Below are 24710 nucleotides of genomic sequence, written 5' to 3'. Positions count from 1 at the left end.
GCAGACAGGTGATGTAACCTCCCTGTGCTTAATGTCCTCTCTTGGAAGATATTCTAACCTGTATTTTTAAACTAGTGAGCAGTAAATGGTATACATCTGCCAAGTATTAGGGGGCTGAAGATACAACAGGACTTTTGATGATGGCATACCACACATTAGAACACTGTTCTAAAAGTGCACTGTTTTGCAAGTGGCTCCTATTTCTTAGACAAGCCTGTCATGGTGAGGCTGGTCCAAGCCAAGTCAATGATTCAAGTCCACATATCAGGACTGAGATCAGACTGGGATGAGAAAGACCACACACAGGTGTACTTGCAGTATAACTCCAGGAGTGGCCAAGAGTGAGAGCCTGAGCTAAAAGCAGCTTCTCCCGAGTTTTTATTCACACAGCTCACTGATTCAAGGCCAGCCATGTGTACCAGAAGGTAGTGTTGATTTCAAGGAACCAGACTTGTGGTGGGGGATGAAGAGGTTCCTTTCAAGGCTGTGATGATAAGTCCAAATTCTCCCTTTAATTTGAGATCAGTAGGATGTGATTTTTAGATGTAATCATAGAATCAATAAGGTTGAAAAAGACCTCAGAGATCATCAAATCCAACCTATCACCCAACACCTCATGACTACTAAACCATGGCTTCAAGTGCCATGTCCAATCCCCTCTTGAACACGTCCAGGGATGGTGACTCCACCACCTCCCTTGGCAGCACATTCCAATGGCAAATTACTCTTTCTGTGAAGAACTTTCTCCTCACCTTGAGCCTAAACTTCCCTTGGTGCAGCTTGAGACTGTGTCCTCTTGTTCTGGTGCTGGTTGCCTGGGAGAAGAGATCAACCCCCTCCTGGCTACAACCACCCTTCATGTAGTTGTAGAGAGCAATAACGTCTCCCCTGAGCCTTCTCTTCTCCGGGCTAAGCAACCCCAGCTCCCTCAGCCTCTCCTCATAGGGCTTGTGCTTGAGGCCTCTCTCCAGCCTCGTTGCCCTTCTCTGGACACATTTGAGTGTCTCAATATCCTTCTTAAATTGAGGGGGCCAGAACTGGACACAATACTCAAGGTGTGGCCTAACGAGTACTGAGTACAGGGGCAGAATGACCTCCCTGTTCCTGCTGGCCACACTCTTCCTCATGCAGGCCAGGATGCCATTGTCCTTCTTGGCCACCTGGGCACATTGCTGGCTCATGTTCAGCCAGCTGTCAACCAGTAGCCCCAGGTCCCTTTCTGTTTGGCATCTCTCCAGCCACTCTGACCCCAGCCTGTAGCACTGCGCAGGGTTGTTGTGGCCAACGTGTAGAACCTGGCACTTGGACTTATTAAATGACACCATGTTGGACTCTGCCCATAATTCTCTGGTTCTGTCCTGCTAAGTAGATTTTTCCTCCCATACATGGGAGGACATTTTTATTTAGCAAGAACACGTCATTTCAGTTACTTGGCTACAGTGACAATTTATGAAAGGAAGAGAATGTCTGCTCTACAAAAAATAAGCGAAACATACACCTATTATTCTCTTTTTTCCAGGATTGTAACCAGTACCAGTTTGGGAGAACAAAAATTTTCTTCAGAGCAGGACAGGTTGCTTACTTAGAAAAGCTCCGCTCAGACAAACTGAGGCACGCATGCATCACAATCCAGAAGTGCATCCGAGGCTGGCTGCAGCGCAGGAAGTTCCTTCGCGTAAAGCAAGCAGCTGTCACGATCCAGCAGTACTTCCGCGGGCAGCGGACTGTACGGTACGTGTGGCTGGGAAATGAATCTGCTCTTAGGGTGTGCCTGAAGGGATGCAGGAGGTCAGACTGGTGCCCAGCGCTAATTTGGATGTGTAACTTTCATGAATAAGCACTTCAGATTGTGTTTCTAATTCCTCTTGATTGTAATTATGTTATTCAGCTGACACAAAGAAAGTACTCTAGCAGCTTTCACGCTTGGTCTGACAGACTCCTGAGAGGCCTTTCTCCTTGGTATGCTCAGACATATGGGTATATGAGGCAGCTGTCAGTTTGGGCTCACTGCTCACCTTCAGAGGCGAAGAAGAAATAAGGTAGCAGAAAGGAAGAGCAATTTACAAGGATTTACAAATTAGTGCATATGAATCACTGTGAGGAGGGAATTATGCAGCAGAGAAACTGCACTAGTCATTCACAGAGCAGACTGAGAGGAAGGTGGCTCCGTGTAGGTCTTGCAGTCTTCAGAAAGAGACCATCAGAACAATTGCTTATGGAACAGATTCAGAGTTTGTGGATAAATTACTCTCTTTTGCTTTGATTGAAGAAAAAGGTGTTTTCACAGAATGTTAAGAGGTTGAAAAGGATCTCTAGAGACCATTGAGTCTAACCCTCCTGCCAAAAGCAGGATCACCTAAGGTAGTCCACACAGGAATACATCCAGGCAGGTTTTGAAAGTCTCCAGAGAAGGAGACTTTCAACTTTTTTAGATAGTGTGTACCTGTGTCTGTGTCTTTTTTGTGATTGATGGCATGAATGTGAGAAATCTAATGTGATGTAAATGAACATTGTTGTCTTTTGAATTAAGGCAAGCTATCACTGCAATAGCTCTGAAGCAAACATGGGCAGCTATAATTATTCAGAAACACTGTCGGGGTTTCCTGGTCCGTAGACTTTGCCAGCTCATCCATGTGGCTGCTGTAACAATTCAAGCTTATACAAGAGGATTTCTAGCAAGGAAAAAATACCGGAAGGTACAGTCTATCACAACTCTTATTTCATTAGCCAGAAACCCTACAAAAAAGGTCCCTAATATTTTACCTTGTGCATGTCTGGTTATCCTGCCTTCTACTCCATTTTTATATTGTTACTGTAAAAATTCTGATACACAGTAGCTTAGATCTAATTTGTGAGCTACCAAGATCTCTGGTTGGTTTATACTTGATGCATATCCTTCAGTGTGATTAGTACAGTGGCTCAAATTTGTCTGCAGACTGTTTGGTATTGTGATAGCTCTGTAAGAGGCATTGTCAGTACTAGTCTATGCACATTAATGGAATGGAATGGAATGGAATGGAATGGAATGGAATGGAATGGAATGGAATAGAATAGAATAGAATAGAATAGAATAGAATAGAATAGACCAGACCAGACCAGACCAGACCAGGTTGGAAAAGACCTTTGAGATCATTGAGTCCAATCTATCATCCAACACTATCTAACCAACTAAACCATGGCACCAAATGGCACCAAGTGCCCCATCCAGTCTCTTCCTAAACACCTCCAGTGATGGTGACTCCACCACCTCCCCGGGCAGCACATTCCAATGGTCAATCACTCTTTCTGTGAAGAACTTCCTCCTAACATCCAGCCTAAACCTTCCCTGGTGCACCTTGAGATTGTGGTAATTGATTGTGAGTGAGCCATAGATAATGACAGACAGCTCTTAATATTTTGTTTTAAAGATGCTTGAAGAACACAAGGCTGTGATCCTTCAGAAATATGCCCGTGCGTGGCTTGCCAGGCGCAGATTTCAGAATATTCGGCGGTTTGTATTGAATATTCAACTTTCATATAGAGTGCAGCAGCTGCAGAAGAAGATAGAAGAACAGGTGAGGGACACCAGTCAGTTTATCATTTGTACTTGGTTTTTTTCTCACACCTGTTTTATTCAGAGCTCTGACGTTGACTAGAGACTTACATGAATTGCAATACCCATGCTTTACTTGACAAGAGAAGACAATATGTAAGGAGACGTGGTCCCTTACAAAGAAGGAAGGATCAGCTGGGGCTTCCTTATGTTTTTGGATTTGTTATGCCAATTAAAACTTTTGGGTTTTCTTTGTCCTTTTGTTTTTGTTTCTTAAGTAGACCATTCAGTCTGTGATGGGGTTGCTTGTATTAGGATGAAGGATGGATGTGTGAGATACTGCTCTGGTGCAACACATTTAGTAATTTTGGGGAATTCCATATTATGTTTATTTTCCAGCTTGTTTTTGAGAGTCATAGCAGTCAAATTATCTTTAATCTAAATGATGGAAACAAGCCCTGGTTTAAATAATCATGATTGATACAGGATGGTGAGCAGAAATATGTCAGGTGCTTTATTTCAGATTCCATTAAACAGTTTCTAGTGTGCATTTTTCTGATTTCTTTTAACCTGCCTTTATAGAGTAGAGAAAATCATGGTTTGCTGGAACGGTTGACCAGCCTGGCTTCAACTCATATGAATGATATGGATATGATTCAGAAACTTGAGTTAGATCTTGAAAGGTTAACTGCTCAAAAGAGAGCATATGAAGAGAAAGGGAAAAAATACAAAGAGGACAGTGAACAGGTATGTTTGAATTTGTCATCTGGGTGCTTTTAGTTCAGTTGAATTTTGTTCATTTCTTTGTCACTGGATTTATCAAATGCATGATTTAAGCTGTTACGTAGTAACTTCACTTCTGGGGTTGGGGAGGTTAGCAGAGAAGGAAAGGAATCCATATATGCTTGTTAAAATGTAAGAACTGTGACCTGTTTCATCCCCTTTGTAATGTGTGTATTATGCTTACTTTTTGTGTATACAGAAAATCTTAAAACTTGAGAATAGGAATAAAGAATTACAAGAACAGAAAGAGACCTTAGAAATAAAGCTCCAAGAGAAAACTGAGGAAATGAAAGGTACAGTAAGTAAAAGGAGTTTTAAAGGAGTTATAGTGGGAGAAAGTTATAAAGTCATTTTTTTGAGCAAAGGTAAATTAATTTTATTCTAATAAATGTAATATAAATGATAAATACACAGTAAATTACAAGTTGATTCTGAGCTTCTCTTGCTTGGAATGTGTAGTGCAAATCTTTGTAATTTAATAAACTAAATCCATTCTTTCAATAGTAAAAGCTGTCCTCCTATTATGTTTCCTGTCTCATGCACATGCATTCCTTCCAAGTGTTGCTTTGTCCTTGGTTCATTTTAATGTACTGCTTTTAAGAGTCTTAATTTCAAAGGGCACAGGCTGCACATGAGATCAGGTATACTTCAGACTAATGACCCTTTGGTGTTTCAGAACCTTTTTATTCTATAGCATTACTTGTAAAATTTACTGTGATCATTTTTTGGCACTTGAGAGAGTAATTTCAGCCTTCCCATATGTAAAAGATTCTTTCTCACTGTTCTTGTACTGTTTTAATAATGCACATAATTGCATTGACAGAGAAAATGGATGACCTCACGAAGCAACTCTTCAATGATGTACAAAAGGAAGAAAATCAGAGAATGTATGGAATCTGAATTTATGCTTTGAAATTATTATTTCTCTTTCTCTGCCTTTCTTTCTTCTGCTATAAATGCTCACATCACTTAGGAATCTGTCATTCTTCTTGGATATTACTGCTAGTACTGTTGGGGAAAAGCAGTTTGTGGGTCAGTCACATGCAGGGAATATTACTGTAGATATGAGTCTATTCTTACTTTGACAGTTTCCTGTCTTTTCATGTGTCTTTCTGAGAACTGGAAGGCAACCCTCATCATAATGATTTCTTTGGCAATATCCTCAGAGGTCAGTCAGGACTGGAAGAGCAGCTGATGGCCACACCAGTCAGAGTTCCTGCGAAGTGAATGTTAAAAGGATGTAATTGAAAGATTCAGCTTGAAGGAAAGACAATCCTTGTTTGTAAAGGACATTTGGTTAAAAGCATAGAGGGAAAACCATTATTTTTCCCCCTTTAGTATTTAATTTGTGGTATTAAAAATCCTATTATTTAGCAATAAATAGAAAAGCATGCTGCAAAGCAACAACTAAGATCAAGTGTCTGTTGCCCAGTAACTCTTTCAGTATAAATCAGGGAACCTTAGATACTACATAAATGCTTCTCTCTGAAGTACGAAGAGTGCAATCAGTCACTGTTCCTGAGTGTTGGAAGCTGTTTGGTCTTTCAGCTCAGTCTGATTTCAGCTGCAAATAACCTCAAGCTATACTAAGAGGACTTTGTTGTTAGTTTTAATGCTTTACCCATTAGCTATATTATACTGGAAGCCAGTCCATTACAGCAGGGACTAATAGGAAGTGAAAAGCTTTTTGTACAGTTTCACTGAGAAGGACATAGGGCTTTCTGTTGCTGTGTCCTTCTTTAGTGCTGACTGTGGCCATATAAGCTGCTCAGGAAGTCTGTCAAAGAGTTAGACAGTTGGCCTTTACTTAGTAAAAAACTTGGGTTTGCCTTGAATTCAGTCTCAATACCTGAATTAGATGTAGGAAAATCTAGGGACATTCTCATCCTATTATCATCCATTTTGTAGATTGATTCTGAGGATGTAGGATAGCATTTTCAAGTCATTATTGTTCATTGAAGTTTTCTTCAGTGAAACATGTCCTTCAAATGAAAACGAAACCAGAGCCTACTCTTTCACTTACAAATGTGGGAAAATAAACCCACCTTTTCATTCTCTTGTTTAGGATACTTGAGAAAAATTTCCAAAATCAGAAGCAGGACTATGAAAAAGAGATTGAATTGCTCAAGGGAGAAATTAAGATTCTGAAAGAAGAAAAAAACCACCTTGAACAACAAATTCAGCACGAAGCTGTCATTCAGGATGGCTTGAAAATGGAAGTAGAACAACTTACAAAACAAGCACAGGTAAAGTATGGCACATTTAATTTTGGAATCTTTGTTAGACAAAGCAAGTAGAATGTGGGCATTTTATTTATAGATTAGCTTCACTGTTTTGGTTTATTTTTTCCCCAGTGCAATTTTTAGAAGCTGTAGTTAGTAAGCTGTATTTGATGCATCACTGTGCTGCATTGTTTTCATGTAGTACACAATATGATTAAGTTATTACTTGTAGAAGTAAGTGCATGTTTTGAGTAATTGTGCCTGAATATTTATACATTTAAATGTGCAAATCCTTTTTTTTTTTTTCCCTAATCCAAGGAAGTGTAAGTTTCTTAAGGGACTTTTCATAAATGGAGTCTGTATGAACCTGAAGTTAGTACTTTTTTATGAAGTAATTATTTTTCTGAACCAATTCCATGACACAAACATGCATGCTTGCACTGTGTCACAGTAGTTCTGCTCTCATGCCCAAGAACCACAACACATTTCAAGGCTTTTACCCTATGAACTTGTTCTTAATTATAGCTGTCTTTACAATTTAGCTGATACACAGACCTTGTCATTAACTTTTGTCTCAGTCTGTAATTTTTGTTTGATTCAGAAAATACCTGAGTTGCAAAAGGAAATCGAACTGCTGCAGACACAAAAATTGGATGTTGAAAGGCAGGCGCAGTCACAAAAGCGAGAGCTGAGAGGTAACCTACATACTAGATAATTCAGAGTACTTACCAAGGACAGTGTGAACCAGGCCAGTTGAAACTGATTTCTTCCATGCTAGCTTTGACAAACCCCCAGTTCTCTTTCCCATCCCGTAGTGATTTATTTCTATTCATACCTTTAATTGCAAAGGGAAAAAAACCTAAACAGCAGGTGGATTTTACCAAGTGAAGAAACCAATTTGAAACATTTCTTATGTTTAAAAATCAATACTAATATGTAAACTTCACTTAGAATTTAATAAGTTGCTTGTAGAGACCCAAGAATACAGAAACAATGCATTCTCTAGCTTTTGTTCATCCTTTCTTTAGCCTTAGGTCCAAAAACTGTCAAAAGTGCTTAAAAAACTTGCTAAGTTGAGCTCTTTTTGGGCAAGGGTACTTAAGAAGTGCTACTGCTGTGCACTTTGTTCAGTGCTAACAATGTCATATAACAAACCTGTATCTACAGCATTTACTTTAGTAACCTTGCACTAGATGACAAATTATCTATAGAACCCTAGTTCTCCAGATTTGGAGCTGAAAGCTTGATGTGTTGTATTGGTGGCGTACCTGTCTAGTGCACATTACATGTCTGGAAGTAGAACCAATTCCCTCATCCTTTTATTGTAGTAAATTAGATGTATTTGCTGAGTACCAGGAAAGAACTTTGTAGATGTAGGAACAGGTTGGTTTTATTTTTATACTGAAGCTGGATTTGAAATGTGCAGTGAAAATTGTTCCTGTAATATACTTTTGTTGTTTTGGGTTTTTTTCCAGACAAGATGTCAGAAGTTACAAAACAGCTTCTGGAAAGTTATGATTTTGAGGACGTAAGAAGCAGGTAGTTTTGCTCTGAGGTCTCTTAAAAAAGCTGAAGTAATTGTGTTGACCTGCACACTAATGATACTGCCTTGTATTTTAGACTCTCCACAGAGGATTTGGAACACTTAAATGAGGATGGAGAACTGTGGTTTGCTTATGAGGGCTTGAAGAAAGCTACAAGGTTAGTTCAGTTCTTCCATGTTTTCATAACTCCAAGCTATGATCTAGAAAATAAATGGGAAGATCAGTGAGTAAGTAATTTGACAGTGAAATACTGAACATCTGTTTAAGAAATGAACAAACACTACATTGTGTGACTGGCTGAGCAGCTTAAAATCAGTTGAACAACCTTTTAGTAAATCAGTGAGATAAGTGTGTATGTGTCAGTGGGGGAAATCTGTTTCCTCTTAGATACCATGAGTAACTTTCAAATCCCTCCAAGCACAGGGGATGTAATGGAATGTCTGCCTCTTAACCACAGTACTTTGTTTTTACTTTGTATTAAACTTGACCCATCCCGTGAAGGTTGTGCTACATCTGCCATGTTCTTTCTCCCTTTTTATAACAGAGTAATGGAAAGTCATTTCCAGTCTCAGAAAGAAATATATGAAAAGGAGATTGAAGGTTTGAACTTTAAAGTTGAACACCTCAGCCAAGATATTAATCATCTACAAAAATTATTTCGAGAGGAAAATGACATAAATGATGGTATTCGACTTGAAGTCAGCAGGCTAACTTCAGAAAACCTGGTAAGACCAAGGTGTAGTAAAGCCAAGTTTGGTTTTGTTACTTAGTTACACAATTCAAATGTGTAAATCCAAATGGGAGGGCACAAACCCCTCAAAATCTTGTGATCATGTTCTTGAAATCTCAATGTGGTCATCTAGGATTGCACATCCTTAAAGGCTCTTTCCCTGCATTCTGGGGTAGGAGGCAGCCAGATTTATTGTTCTATTGTACAGTTTCTTGGGGCAGCTTCACAAGAGGCTTTTCCACTTTGCTTTTGTGTAAATCTGAATTGAGATTTAATTGCAATCACAGAATGGCAACTCTTTTACACACTCAAGTGTATAGTGCTCACACAGGCTTTGGCTTCTGTCCTTGACAGCTAGGGAAGCACTGAGAGTCTTTAGAATGTTTGAACCCTTGTACACTTATGTGGCTAAATATTCCAAATTTTTAGGGATGCTTTTGACTTCAAAATGTTGCCAGGATATCTACTGCTGAGCTCATACAAGTATTTTGGTTGTGTTTTTTGCAGTTTCTCAATGGTGCAAGGAAGTTTTGGGAGGTGTAATAATTAATGCAGATATGCAGCTTTGTACTGGAAGTCATGAAGAAACAAGAGTTTATTTAGGGTTTTTATTGACACAGATCAGAGGGTAGGCAGTGACCAGGAAGTTAGCTCACTATACCTTTTAAAATACTTACATAATTTAAACTCAGTATCTGATAATTTTTAAGAATAGCTATTTTTTGCTCAGACCATGTATTTTTTTTCTGATGGAACACTTCTTGTATTTCAGACTTAATGAAAAGCAGTTTTGTGATACTGTAACATTCTGCAGGTACACTGTATTATAACAGCGTACTGGGTCTGTCTGGGATGGAGTTAACTTTCTCTGTTGCAGTTTGTATGATGCTGCATTTCCAATTTTTGAGTAAAACAGAGCTTGCACAGTGTCAAGGCTTTCTCTTTTTCCCACTCTGCCCCACCTCACCAAGTTAGGTTGGGAGTGGGCAAGAAGTTGGAAGGGCACCAGCTGACCAGAAGGATATCCCTTAACGTTCAGCTATAAAAACTGAGGGAGAGGAAGAATATACTTAATTAGGGAGAGGAAGAATATACTTCATTGACAAGTTCTCAGATAGTGAAAACCCAAGAACCTGGGGGATTTCTGAAGGTTACAGGCTGCCCAGGGAGCATGTGGCGTCTCCCTCTCTGGAGATATTCAAAACCCGCCCGGATGCGTTCCTGTGTGATCTGCTCTAGGTGATCCTGCTCTGGCAGGGGGGTTGGACTAGGTGATCTTTCGAGGTCCCTTTCAGCCCCTGACATTGATTCTGCGATTCAGTGAACTGTGCAGTTGCGAGGCTCTCCCCACCAGAGGGCAGCGAAGCACGCATGAAGTTGCTAATAAATAGCAGGCAAGGCGTAAGCGTCTCATGAGTGCTGTGAGCACCTAGCTCACACGAGGAAATGTCAGTATTCCAGAGGATCCTATATACCATGTGATTCTTCTGCTGAGCGAAAGATAACTAAAGAAATATTTATAAAGGAAAGTTACATGAGGAGGAACTGTAAGGCTCAGGGAGCACTGGAACAGGCTGCCCAGAGAGGTTGTGGAGTCTCCTTCTCTGGAGACTTTCAAGACCCATCTGGATGCATTCCTGTGTGACCTGCACTAGATTATATGGTTATGTGGTCCTGCCCTGGCAGGGGGGTTGGACTCGATGATCTGTGGAGGTCCCTTCAAACCCCCAGGATCCTGTGATCCTGTGAAAATAGAAAGTTACAATGGTATTTTTAAAAAAATCTTTAGTAATGCATTGATGCTTTTGCCAATGTTATTTGAGCTAGGGAAATTAAAACTGGAACAGAAGAATGGTAGACAGGGGCAGTCCAAACATTTTGTTAGCTCACTGTTTCATTTTTAAGAGTGGACGACAGCAGATGCCTCCACAAAAGCTAAACAAGCCAGGCAGGCAGGTAGCAGTACTCCACCACAGTCTCACCAGTCTTTGACTACTTGCAATTGAAGGCGTTCAGACTTTTGAGAAGCAGGGAAAGTGCTGAAATGTGTAAATCTTTTCTCTAAAAGGTGATCCCAGATCTTAAACAGCAAGTTTCCGAACTTGAAAACCAAAAATTAGAGCTTGAAAACCGTCTTCAAGAACAGGCTGTGAAGCTGAAAGGTAAAGTACCAGTATGGTCCCTAGACTTGCAGTTGCTTAAGGTGAACATGCTGAATTCCTTATATTTGTATTTTTAAAAGCTGCAGCAATCTTACATAACAACTTCATCACCTTATTACTCAACTTTCATGCCAGTAAAACATAAGAAACACTGCCACAAATGTGTTGTATTGTTTATATCTCTGTCATTAAGGAACAAAATATATGCAGGTATTTGTGATTTTTTTGCTTTTTCTCTCTCTTTTTATTACACCCTTTTGTCATGGAGATCTGTGGTTTGGATGTCTGCAAGGGTTTTCAATAGGGCACTGTTAAGGATGTGTAATGGAATCTGCCTTTGGAAACAAGCATTTAAAGAAAGGGTGTTTTGGATCTTAAGGCATAGTTCATGAGGTGGACTGTGCAGTGTTGAAAAATTTAGAGGGGAGACAAAAGTAAATTCTTATTGAATTAGATGATTTGAAAGTTCTTCTCACATCATGAAAGTATACCTTGCTGAGGAGTCTGAGTTCTCCATTTTCAGTAAGAGTTTAATTACCAACTGCAAGATGTTAATACCTTCAAAATTGCTCATCCCACGTGTGAAGGTTTAATCCTCCCACCACATAAAGCACAGCTAAACTCAGTCGGAGAAGCGAATGAAAAGCTGTATTTTACAAGCAGAATGAAATGCAATGAATATATACAAAATAGACAGTCTTTACAATATATACAAAATTCACAGGAAAGAATGCACCACAGAGAAACCCTCCCGAGGAGAATCCCCACCTCAGGTTCCCCCAATACCCTCTCTTCCTGGCCGCCCCCCCCCCCCCCCCCCCCCCCCCTTGTCCAAAGGTAATTAAACAAAAAAGGAGGGGGTAAAAAAAAGAGAAATGGATAAAGAGAAATGGATATTAAGGGAAATCTCTTTAGCTCAAAGCAGTTGTTAAGAAAGTTAGTTTTCTTATCTCAAAAGTTTCAGTCCCTGGTCAGTTGCATGCACTCCAGCCAAGAACAGAAAGAAAGGCAGGACAGGCAGGACAGACAGATTGTAAGTTCTTCAAGCTACATTCTACTGATCTACCAATGAAATTAGTTTAGAATTACCTTTGTTTTCCTTTTTGCACCTAAACATTCAGCTAGAGAATTCTGTAGCTGTCCTTTTCTTAAAGGCACAGCCTCAAACTGTCACACCACACAATATTCTGTGTGATGTGGAGTAGGCAGATATTTCTCTGATACACTGTCTGTCACATCATTCAATCTCGATAGATGAAACACTATTACAAGCGTATGAAGAGATGAACTGAATGCTAGAGAGGAATTGTAAGCACATTTGATTTTGTTGTTTTTCTTTTGTTTTGGATTTTGTTGCTAATTACTACTGGGAACAATGCCAGAGATGTCTAATCAGCTGCATTATGAACTAGAAGGAGATAGGAGACAGCAACGGTAAATATATATTTCAATTGTTTTAAATGTAGTTGCTTTAAGCTGTGGTAACAAAGTCACTTAAACTCCTTAAAGTACCACATGCAGTGTAAGATTTGCTTTACAGCCTTGTGTACAGTTAATAAAAACTGGACAAATATGACTATGCTTTAATGAAAGAAGGAAAAAAGATGCAGCCTCTTATCTATCTATTTTTAGAACTAATGAGGTCCAGAATGAAGTAGACATAAAGGAGAAAGAGAGACTGAAACTCACAACCCAAGAAATTGAGGGACTAAGGAATGGTCTAATGCAAGAAGAAATTAAGGATGATGTACAAAGCAAGATAAAGCAAGAGACAACTCGGCTTACTGTGGAAAACATGGTGAGAAAATGAAATCATAGTTAAGAAACTGTACCTGAAATGCAGAATAAAGAGGAAAAGAATGATTTTGCAATATGGACAGGATGTTTTCTCAATTCATTGGGACAGCAAAAAGACAGGAGAGTAAAAGATAAGACAGTTTCTCCTACCAAATAGAAGTAAAATCCAAGAATTGTCAGGGTTGGAAGAGACCTCAGGGATCATCTGGTTCCAACCCCCCTGCCATAGGCAGGGACATCTCACACTAGAGCAGGTTGCTCGGAGTCCCATTCAGCCTGGCCTTAGAAACCTCCAGGGATGAGGCTTCTACCATCTCCCTGTGCAACCTGTTTCAGAGTTTCACCAGCCTCATGGTGAAGAACTTCTTCCTAACATCCAACCTGAATCTACCCATTTCTATTTTTGCTTTATTCCCCCTAGTCCTATCACTACCTGACATCCTAAAAAGCCCCTCACCAGCTTTATACATCGTGGTGCTCTTCAGCTGCAGCAGTAACATGTAGCAGTAGAAGACATTTTTTAATTGTAGTTGTTCTGAACTTGCTGACTGATTATTACAGGATCTTGAAGAAAAATTAGACATGAAAGATAGAATAATAAAAAAATTGGAGGATCAGATCAAAACTCTTACCAAGACTATTGGAAAAGGTAAGATATTGTTACATGATTTTTTTCTTAACAGCTGTAAATGTTCCATATATGAATTTAAACTCTATGTAATAAAAATGTTAGGGTTTGGGGTTGGGCTGGAAATTAAAACCTCAGGAAAATGTGCAAGGGGAAACATCAACAGAAATTCCATGGAAATCTTTTCCTGTATTTTTTTTTTCCAGCTAAATAATGGGCACATGTGGGACCTAAACTAAAGATTGTCAGAGGCATAAGGTTCTGTCAGTGGAAGTTAATGCATACCCTCACACAAACTGTCTCTGAGCCAACGGAATGTTAGTTTTGTGTCACATGAGTAACAGCTCTCATTAGCCCCAAATGGCAGATGGTTCCTGATAAGAAGTTAGTTTGTACAAAGCACTTGCACAGCAAGTAATTCTTCACCATAGAATGCTCTTAAAAACATTGAAGAGGTCACTAATGTAGAGATGTTGCTGTTTCTTAACAGAAGTCACAGAATCACAGGATGTTAGGGGTTGGAAGGGACCTCAAAAGATCATCCAGTCCAACCCTCCTGCCAGAGGAGGAACACCTAGGGCAGATCACACAGGAACACATCCAGGCAGGTTTTGAGTATCTCCACAGAGGGAGACTCCACAACCCCCCTGGACAGCCTGTTCCAGTTTTTGTCACTCTCACAGTGAAAAAAAATTTTCCTCATGTTTACATGGAACTTCCTATGCCTCAGCTTCCACCCACTGCCCCTTGTCCTGTCATTGGGCATCACTGAGACGAGCCTGGCTCCATCCTCTTGGCATTCCCCCTTTACATATTTATACACATTCATGAGGTCACCACTTAGTCTCCTCTTCTCTAAGCAAAGAGCCCCAGCTCCCTAAGCATCTCCTCACAAGGGAGATGTTCCACTCCCTTAATCATCTTTGTGGCTCTGCGCTGGACTCTCTCAAGCAGCTCCCTGTCCTTCTTGAACTGAGGGACCCAGAACCCGATGCAATATTCCAGATGTGGCCTCACCAGGGCAGAGTAGAGGGGAAGGGGAACCGCTCTTGACCAACTAACCACACCCCTTCTAATAAACCCCAGAATGGCATTGGCCTTCTTGGCCACAGGAACACACTGATGGCTCATGGTCAATCTTCCACTAGGATCCCCATGTCCTTTTCCCCTTCACTGCTCTCATGCCACTGAATCCAGTGAAACTATTCACATAATATAAATGTTCTTTAACTCAGAATGCTTGGAACCACAATGTAGGAACATTGAACAGGGCCCATACTCTGTTTATTGCAGAGAAAATTGCTTTTCTCCAGTAGCTTGTTCTAAAATGAACATTACCTTAGCTGTTTACCTGCAAGTAACAGTGCTTTTGTGTTTGACAGCTGAAGCTCCTGTGCCAGCTTTGTCCAAAGAGTACATTGGAATGATGGAGTACAAAAAAGAGGACGAAGAAAGGATCATTCAAAATCTGATCCTAGGTATTTTAGTAACACTTAGTCTTTGTATCAGTAGTTGACAATATCCAGTGTAGAACACTGTGGCAAAAACTACAAGGGTCTGTATTTCACTTGAGTTGAAAGTTACCTTATTCCCACTTTCTCATCAACAATACAGCCTGGAAGCTCTATATTGCACTTTTTCTACTGCCAGACATTTCAAGTATGGGAGTGCTTCGTCTGTGTAAAAATCATTTGTCTGACTCTACGTAATGTTGACTCTATTATCTTTCTTATTATTTATGCACTTACAAAGCTATAAATCTCAAGAGCACACCAGGGACTTGAATTCATTTTCTTCCTGGTCATCTAGTAAGTTTGTAAGTGCTGAGCTGATATCCATGTGTGATGAATTACTCTCTTGTTTGTCCTTTGTATACCATTCCCTTCTCTGAAAGGAAATATACCTACTTGTTTCTTTTGTAGAGGAATTTTGTTCTTCCTCTGAGTTACTTTACTTTGTCTTACTGCCAAACCAGCTTTTTGCATTAGCTTACAAAAAATAGTAAAGTTGAGCAATTTTCCGTGTACATTAGTACCATTATTAAATGGAAGAGGTGGAAACAACCTCTTCCTTTTCTTCTCACCTCCTTCAACCATGTAAAGGTTTATACCTTTGCAGACAAATGTGTGTCATTAAGCAATGCCAGAATTTGGTGGGTCCTCCAGTGTGTAGTTAAATGCAAATTGCTTTTTGAGGTTGTCCTGTGTGGCCAAGCCCTGATGAACCTTAGAATTTGCTACAGTACTCTTACCTGTCTCAAACAATCAGTTAATACTCTTATATGTATAATACTGTTCCAGAACTTTTCTGAAACAAGGAGTTCATCAGTAGATCAATTACCAAGTAACTGCTCGCTGAAGAAAAGAATCCCATTTTTTTTGAATGATACATTGAATCATTTGATTCTTATATAATAAAGATGATAACTCTTCTTTTATGCAGATCTGAAGCCACGTGGAGTTGTAGTTAATATGATACCTGGCCTTCCAGCCTACATCCTATTCATGTGTGTGAGGTATGCAGATTATCTGAATGATGCTGACATGCTGAAATCTTTTATGCATGCCACCATTGATGGTATCAAAGAAGTTGTTAAGGTAGGAATTACATTTGACTTTACTGTACATTCTGATTTTTAGTGTAAGGTTTACAAGATGCCTGCAGAGTACCTGGGGGATGGTGACACTTTATTTGCTACTATTCCTATAATAGAATAATAATCATTGGTGATATTCTTTTTGATATTTGTAGTAGTACCCCTGTAAAGCCTCCAGGTAAGATTCTGCTGAATGCAGAATGCATTAACATAAACTATTTGTATCTGAAGAACTTGTTGACAAAATCATTTAAAGTATTTTACATTTTGCAATGAGTAACTAATTAGGAGAGGGGCACTTGTGCTTTCAGCACTGGTAAAAGTTGGAGGGACAGAAATGAAAGTTAATATGCCTGGTAGCAGGCAGGTATCGTAACTCTAAGAGTTTTTTTTTTACACTGCTGTTCTACTGGTGTAATGAGGGTGGGTTTTGACATGTCATTTGGTAGTGCAGCATTAGTACCCAAATAATTAAAATTATGTTGCCAGCCAGTTTACAAAATCAAGTTATTAACAAGAATTTTTCGTCTGCTGTCTCATCTGCATAACAAATTCAGCTATGTGAATGGCTTAATATGGATTTATAATGCAATAAAACACCAAGCATGCTGTGTAGCACAGGCAGGAATGGACTGTGGTTTATGCAGTTGAGTTTGTTCTATAGAGAATGCCTGTAGTTTGTTTGCAAACAAATTTATACCACAGTTTAACCACTGAAGTAGTTGTGTTGACTTAGCTGACAAAAATAAAACACAGCTCTGCCTATGTATGTATGTTTTCATGTAGTTCAGTTTTGTTTGTGTGTAGAGGAGTTCACAGTTTCTGCAAGAGGGCCTCCTATACACAACACTATGCATGGAAATGTGTAAAATCGTTTGGTTCAGGCTGCTTTATTTAGACAGTTTCCCATATAAGGAGACTTGAACAGTGTTTACCAAATAAAAGAGGGATCTCAGCCTAAAACCCCAGTACGATTTGTTCAGCCAGGATGTTACAGATGCTATATGCTCCTTCTGCTACAGACAATTTTACCAATTCTGTAATGATCCTAAGTTTAATTATTAAGCTAATTTCACGAGATGATACCATTATCATTTTCAGGAACATTCAGAAGACTTTGAGATGTTGTCCTTTTGGCTTTCCAATACATATTATTTTCTTAACTGCTTGAAGCAGTACAGCGGGGAAGAGGTAGGATTGATTTAATCAAATTATTTCATTACTTCACCTTTGAGAGACTTCAATTTGAATTAAAAATAGTGGTAATAAATAGATAACTATTCACCAATGTTCCTTCTAGATATTCACATAGTCACATAGCTCTACAATGCTATGAGACATCTTACACAATAAGACAGTATAGATTTACAGTATTGCAGTATCACCAAGGTTGGAAGAGACCTCAAGGATCATCGAGTCCAACCTGTCACTACAGACCTCATGACTAGACCATGGCATCAATCCCCTCTTGAACACCTCCAGGGGTGGTGACACCACCACCTCCCTGGGCAGCCCATTCCAATGACGAACGACTCTCTCGGTGAAGAACTTTCTCCTCACCTCGAGCCTAAACTTCCCCTGGTGCAGCTTGAGACTGTGTCCTCTTGTTCTGGTGCTGGTTGCTAGAGAGAAGAGACCAATCCCTTCCTGGCTACAACCACCTTTCAGGTAGTTGTAGAGAACAGTGAGGTCGCCCCTGAGCCTCCTCTTTTCCAGGCTAAACAATCCCAGCTCCCTCTGCCTCTCCTCATAGGGCTTGTGCTCAAGGCCTCTCCCCTGCCTCGCTGCCCTTCTCTGGACACGTTCAAGTGTCTCGATATCCTTCCTAAACTGAGGGGCCCAGAACTGGACACAGTACTCAAGGTGTGACCTAAACCAGTGCAGAGTACAGGGGCACAATGACTTCCCTGCTCCTGCTGGCCACACTATTCCTAATGCAGGCCAGGATGCCATTGGCCTTCTTGGCCACACTGCTGGCTCATGTTTAGGCAACTGTGGACCAAGTGAAATCAAGGAAACATTGAAGTCCTAAAGCAGGTTAAAGACATGACATGGAAACTACTACTTAATTTTAACTCTTCCATACGAGTTTAATGTGAGATGGACTTAGATATCAGTTCTCTGTGTGTATATATATGTGTGTGTGTGTGTGTATATATATGTGTAGATAGCCAGTTCTGTGTGTGCTTATATATGTGTATACATAAATACACACATATATATAAAGTAGTTTTACTATTTTACAATTGGGATTGTTCAAACATCTACTGCTACAGAAGAAAACCTCAGGAAAGGGGCCACACAACAAAATGCCCAGGTTTTTCATCATTTTACTTGCTTGTTTAAAGTGAGTTTTTTCCTGATGTTAAAAATTCTGTCAAATCCTTTAAAATAGAAAACTCATACTGTATTTTTTTCCCTAGGCTTTTACAAGCTTAGGCAGACTGAACTGAAATTCCAGGGACACAGAATGGTCTTCAGGGTTACAGCAAAGTGGTACTATAAAGCCTTGGAACCACAGTAACTGTGTAGTGTCCAAACAGCAATGCGCCCTCCTGTGGTCGTATAGATAACTTCTAAAGAGTAATGGAGAACTGAAAACATTTAAACTTCATGAATAGCAGCCTTTTCCCTGCTGCTGCAACTAAATTTTAAACGTCTGAATCCAGAATTTAGAGCTTTAATCTGTATTTCTAATGAACAGTTGAGACTTCTCCCAGGCTAGGATTTAGTTTAGACTTCTGAAGTCAGAACTTTCCTGATGTAAAATTCTGAAAATGAGATCCCTTTGCAGCAATAGAATGTAAATGTGGAGATTTTGATTTGCCAACACAGTCCAAAGAACTCTGCTTTGGCTGCTTGCCCTTTTTTTTCCCCCCTCTCCTTTTTCTCATCCCCCCTTTTTTTATTATTTTTTTTTCATTTGTTTTATTCTCTCTCTCTTTTTCTTTCTTTCTGCACCTCCCTCCCTTCTGTTTAAAGGATCTAGGAATTTCTCCAGAGTTCATGTTCATTGAAATCTATGAATGTCTTTCCTTTGGCTTGACTGGGCTTTGGGAATAGCATAAATATCATCATAAACTGAAAGCCCAGAACTGGAAGCATCCATTAAAAGTTATCAGTAGCTTTGAAGCATTCTGAGACTGTGTTCAGCCAGAGATGGAATAAGTGACTCCAGTACCTACATTACATGGTAGTCACAGTTTATAATTGTACTGTTATGTAATTTCTAGTAATTATATTTAAAATTTACTTGTAGGAATTCATGAAATGTAATACTCCACGTCAGAATGAGAACTGTTTGAAGCATTTTGACCTCTCAGAATACAGACAAGTCCTTAGTGATTTGGCCATTCGTATATATCACCAATTCATTGTTGTAATGGAGAACAACATTCAGCCTATGATTGGTAAGAGAGCAGCAATCCAGACAGCCTTACATGTGGCTTGTGAAGTATATGAATAAAGCTTATACATGGAGACAAAGGATGGGACAGGCTTCTTTATCCTCTTGGCTTATATATATGTGTACCTGCATGTGTCTGTCTGCATATATAAATTCCACTGTGTGGTGTATTTCCACAGTGTTTAGAAAGACTTTTCCCCCATAACATGTCTTGGTGTGGGACAATGCTTTGAAATCTATCAGCATTCTACGAAAAGAAAAGGCTTATTAAGCCTCAAGAAGCCTTTGTCAGAATCTTATTTGTGTTGTATCATTTAACTTTGAAAACATCCTGAAAGTAGGTTTTGTTCAATAATTAAGTTAATGGAATGAAAGGAGCCATAGGAGTTTTGGTTTTACCATTTATTTTCTGTTGTATTTCAGTACCAGGCATGCTGGAATATGAAAGTCTTCAGGGAATTTCTGGCTTGAAACCTACAGGATTCCGTAAACGTTCTTCTAGTATAGATGACACAGATACCTACACAATGACCTCTATCCTGCAACAGCTCAGCTATTTTTATAGTACTATGTGCCAGAATGGCTTGGACTCTGAGCTTCTAAAGCAGGCAGTGAAGCAGCTTTTCTTTCTGATTGGAGCTATCACCCTCAACAGTCTCTTCCTCCGCAAGGACATGTGCTCATGTAGAAAAGGAATGCAGATAAGGTAAAGCCCATGAAGTTTCAACAGGCTTGAGAATGTATATTTTGACACTTCTATGTAACATCCTTTATCTCTAAGTCACTGGGTATTTTGTCACCATTCTGCTGGAATTAGCTGATTGATTTGTACTCTCTTTGAAAAAAAACAGATCTTCGCATTTGGGGCTGAGCTTTCTCAATGTAACATATTACAAATTGTTCTTTCCATGGAAACACTAATGGAAGAAAAGACAGAGGAAATTACAGTCTGGAGTTCAAAGTCAGACATGTTTCGGATTCTTTCCATGCTAGTTCACTCATGATGTGACAAATAGTATTTTTAATTCTTTCTTACTGTAGTAAACAGGTGCAATGTGCCATAGCTGGCAGACAGACAAAAGCTGACTTGCATTTTTCATGCTCTGTTGACAAGAAGACACTGAGGCAGAGGCTTTCAGGGTGTATATCAGGCATCATCTGTTTCACTAAGAGCATCAAGAGAACATGCTGCTACCTGTTTTGCAGAAGACCCAGTTCATTTGCTCTCCATTAGACAGTCAGCAGACTGAGGTGAAAGAAAACTAGACCTCGAGCACAAGCCCTACGAGGAGAGGCTGAGAGAGCTGGGATTGTTTAGCCTCTAGAAGAGGAGGTTCAGGGGAGACCTTATTGCTGTCTACGACTACCTGAAGGCAGGTTGTAGCCAGATGGGGGTTGGTCTCTTTTCCCAGGCAATCAGCACCAGAACAAGAGGACACAGTCTCAAGCTGCACCAGGGGAGGTTTAGGCTTGAGGTGAGGAGAAAGTCCTTCACAGAGAGAGTTGTTAGCCATTGGAATGGGCTGCCCAGGGAGGCGGTGGAGTCCCTGTCCCTGGAGGTGTTCAAGAAGGGATTGGACGTGGCACTTGGTGCCATGGTTTAATAGTCATGAGGTCTGTGGTGACAGGTTGGACTTGATGATCTTTGAGGTCTTTTCCAACCTTATTGATTCTGTAATTCTATGAAAACTAGTAAAATTGCAATCCATCTGGCAATATTGCTAGAAGAAATCTGCTTTAACCTTTAGGTCATCAGTTATAAACCCAGCCCTCCTTTGTGGTGCGTAAAGATTGTTCTAATTTCCTGTTCAAGCACAGCTGTAAATGAAAAGTTTAAAGATACACAGTGCTACACTATAATAGGCAATGCCAGTATATATTAGTAATTTTCTGTAAACAACAGCTAAAGTGGTAAGTTGCTTCCTTTTAACTGTGCTTTAAGCAATAATTTGTTTCTTAAGTAATTGAAATATACAAGGGATTCATATCAATATCAATAATCTATCAATAAGCTATATCAATAAGCTATATCAATAAGCTGATCTATGGATATAGATTTAACTTAAGATGTATGAGTTTGAACATTGCATGAGAAGAACATTCCTTCCTTAGAAGTCTTTAATGTAACTTGCTTGTAAGGGGGCATCTGACATTTATGTTATCTGTTATGGTTTAACCCAGATGTAATATCAGTTACTTGGAAGAATGGCTTAAGGACAAGAATCTTCAAAGCAGCAATGCCAAAGAAACTTTGGAGCCTCTATCTCAAGCAGCTTGGCTCCTTCAGGTTAAAAAGATCACAGATGAAGATGCCAAGGAAATATGTGAGCACTGCACATCTCTTTCGACTGTGCAGGTAATTAACCATCTGTTTTCTTCTGGCAGCATCAACTGCAGAAATTGCCTACCTGATACAATTTGCTGCAAAAGGCTATTGGCATTATACTTGACAAAAATAGCATTCCTCAGCATTCCACATCACCACTTGTTAAATTGAATTTTAAACTCCTTCTTCTTGATTGTTAGCATTTTAGCATCTCCTGTGCTGTATTTTTCTGCTTTGTTCTATGCCATCTCTTTATTCTACAGTGTATTTTCTTTACTTTGTCACAGGCTTTTTATTGTTGTTGTTGTTTCCCTTAATTACCTCACCTTTTTCTGCATCTCCTTGATCCTACTGACACCTCTGAAAACCAGGCCTAGCAGTCATCAGATATACATAACAATTCATTAGGTGATGACTCAAAATTCTTCTTTTACTGTCAAATACTTTACTGAAACTTTAATGAATTAAATACCAATTCTTCTTTTTCAATCTTCTCACTTTTTGCAACATGCTAAAATAGTCTTCTGTCATTTGCACAGATCGTTAAGATCCTCAACTCGTACACTCCCATAGATGATTTTGAGAAAAGAGTGACCCCATCATTTGTTCGTAAAGTCCAGGTAAGAGCTACAATTGCTCACTCTCATCTTCAAGTTACAGGATCCTGATCGAAACATGCCTCTTAGCATCAAGTGAAAGCCAGATGTGCAGTAAGAAGCAAACAGTGTACTGCTTTTGCTTTGATTCTTAATGCAATATTTTCTTGCTCTTTCTGTTACAATTTCAGGCTATGCTACACAATCGGGAGGATGTTCCACAGCTGATGCTCGATACCAAATATCTTTTTCAAGTGACATTTCCTTTCACCCCCTCTCCACATGCCTTGGAAATGATACAAGTCCCCAGCAGCTTCAAACTTGGATTTCTCACAAGGGTTTAGTAAAATCCAATGCATTGGTGTTTCCTCAAAGACAGGCAGGCTTTCATGGTTCATTTTTCCAGCTGGTGGATAGTATGGCAGTAAATTGAACTGTTAAAAACTTGTTCTTGAGTCAAGATTTAAGAAGCAGGAATAATTACAGCTTGTGATTTCCTTCTCTTTTTTCTTACTCCCTTCATTACATTCTTACAATGATGACTTTATATCATCAGCTGAACACAAAGCTAACCATACAGTTTTTTAGCCCAAACCTAACAAGAGGAGCATTTATCTGTGCCAAGTTTGCATTAGTGCCCTGTCGGCACCAGTGTGAGGGGAAGGATTCCATGTGATAGATGTTATTACTTTACATTTTTCCTTGCCTTTGCTTCCTGTAACAAGAGATTTTTTTTTTTCCCCAAGGTAATTATGTTCATTGCCTTGATACACTGGATCTATTTTACAGTAGCTTTCACCCTTCTGTACTTATTATACCTTTATTCATTTCTTTAAAAGAAGTCTTTTATTACAGTTCATTCGGAAGACTGTAGTAGAAGGGAAAGGAATGTCCTTCCACAATTGGTGTGGGTTTTGTTTGTGGGTTTGGTTTTTTGTTTGTTTGGGGGTTTGGTTGGTTGGTTGGTTGGGGTTTTTTTAAATAAATAATATAAATAGCTGCATTGAAACCAGGGAACTGAGATCAATCTAAGAGAACTACTGTCACAAACCCACACTGTCTTTTCATGGGCATGCTGGCTTGGCTCACTGGATGCTTGCATTACAGCCCAGGCACAACAGGCAGCTCTTCAGCCAGGGGAAGGAGGTGGGTGCTCTTCTTGAAGACAGATTTCAGTTTTGCTCTCTGCAGTGACTAGTCTGGATTTTCACATTGATCTTTATAATACAAAAATCAGATATAAAATGTGTGTCATGATCCAGGTTTGAAATACAAGCTTGTTTTTCTGAAATACGGGAGTCATCTCATGGTTAGGTTCCATCTCTAGTGCAAAGTATTTCAGAATACCCACTGAGTATGCCCACACGTGCACAGCACCTCTCTCCCTTTCTTTATTGCAAATTTCTCTCCTCTGGTTCAAAAACTGAGTAGGACTGAATCCAGCTGCTGTGGCCTGGTCTTACTGATAAACCAAACTGAATTCCTCACATTTGGTCTATTTATTTCACTTCAGTTGCTGGATATGTAGAAGCAGAAGTGGTCCCCTTTTTGCTTTGTTCAGCCTCATCTCTAGTCAGAATGCAACAGACAATAACTTTATTTAGCACTGAACCCTGTCAGAACAACTGGAGGAACAACATTCACCTCACCACAATGATAACTGTCCTTAGAAATCCCTCAGTAAATAATGCTAGTTTTCTAGGCAGCCTTTTAGATGTACTCATTGATCAAGTACTAAAGCTTTCAAATACTGAAAATACTCTAATTAATTGTCTAGCTTGAATATTACAGAAAATAGCAAGCGAGTGATTTGATGTATTTTTTTTATTGCACAGTGTTAGTACTGCTTGTTTAATTTTGCAGAACAGTCTGTAAATACAGAGAAGGAATCATTCTTGCTATTTAGTGGTCTTGGTGCTTACTGTGTACATTGAAATGTTCATGGTGATATCCACAGAGATACATGAAGGAACAATTTTGTCCAATAACAATAAAAGCTGTACAGATGTGTAGGTAGACCAGTCTTTCAATCTGTTAAATAAAGTAGCTTTTAAATCAATTTGTAGTGCTTGGAGTGATGCAATAGTTATGTTTTCATGATGGGATCATTTGAAAGAAGTTCTTTGGGACTATACAAGCATCAGTGAATACTGTCAGTTTTGTATTGCACCACAAACATTTATTTAATGGTCCGGTTGCTTTGCTGTATCATTATGTATCTTTCTGTCAGAATGGTATGCTTTCCTTCACTCCTTATGAACTTCTGTAAATGTTTTCAAGCAAGCAAGTTTTGTTGCTGTAATTTCTACGTAGCCTTTTTTACAGTTACTGGAGCTGTATGTCTGTTACCTGGGATAATGTGAGTACAGTCACAGCCTGCTCTTAACG

General features: G+C 39.5%; 1 protein-coding gene across 1 annotated transcript in view; it reads left to right on the top strand.

The window, feature by feature from the left end:
* MYO5C (myosin VC) overlaps positions 1 to 24688 on the top strand; it is a 45022-nt gene extending 20334 nt beyond the window's left edge. Inside the window, exons 19-41 of the mRNA XM_068143851.1 lie at positions 1520 to 1731; positions 2531 to 2696; positions 3408 to 3554; positions 4115 to 4279; positions 4515 to 4608; positions 5139 to 5202; positions 6381 to 6561; positions 7139 to 7232; positions 8013 to 8076; positions 8158 to 8238; positions 8626 to 8806; positions 10880 to 10973; positions 12356 to 12407; positions 12606 to 12771; positions 13332 to 13419; positions 14781 to 14876; positions 15841 to 15995; positions 17096 to 17185; positions 19254 to 19404; positions 19824 to 20106; positions 21582 to 21756; positions 22266 to 22346; positions 22514 to 24688. Coding sequence (XP_067999952.1) covers positions 1520 to 1731; positions 2531 to 2696; positions 3408 to 3554; positions 4115 to 4279; positions 4515 to 4608; positions 5139 to 5202; positions 6381 to 6561; positions 7139 to 7232; positions 8013 to 8076; positions 8158 to 8238; positions 8626 to 8806; positions 10880 to 10973; positions 12356 to 12407; positions 12606 to 12771; positions 13332 to 13419; positions 14781 to 14876; positions 15841 to 15995; positions 17096 to 17185; positions 19254 to 19404; positions 19824 to 20106; positions 21582 to 21756; positions 22266 to 22346; positions 22514 to 22666 — 3033 coding nt within the window. The 3' untranslated portion in view covers positions 22667 to 24688. The remainder of the gene's footprint in view (positions 1 to 1519; positions 1732 to 2530; positions 2697 to 3407; positions 3555 to 4114; positions 4280 to 4514; positions 4609 to 5138; positions 5203 to 6380; positions 6562 to 7138; positions 7233 to 8012; positions 8077 to 8157; positions 8239 to 8625; positions 8807 to 10879; positions 10974 to 12355; positions 12408 to 12605; positions 12772 to 13331; positions 13420 to 14780; positions 14877 to 15840; positions 15996 to 17095; positions 17186 to 19253; positions 19405 to 19823; positions 20107 to 21581; positions 21757 to 22265; positions 22347 to 22513) is intronic.
* Positions 24689 to 24710: the final 22 nt, after the last annotated feature.

The sequence above is a fragment of the Melanerpes formicivorus genome, unplaced genomic scaffold, assembly GCF_026170545.1.
Source record: "Melanerpes formicivorus ecotype bairdi unplaced genomic scaffold, bMelFor1.0.p_v2 SCAF_10, whole genome shotgun sequence".
Taxonomy (NCBI): domain Eukaryota; kingdom Metazoa; phylum Chordata; class Aves; order Piciformes; family Picidae; genus Melanerpes; species Melanerpes formicivorus.
Note: the sequence above shows the minus strand (reverse complement) of the source record. Positions and strands in the feature narration are given on the sequence as shown.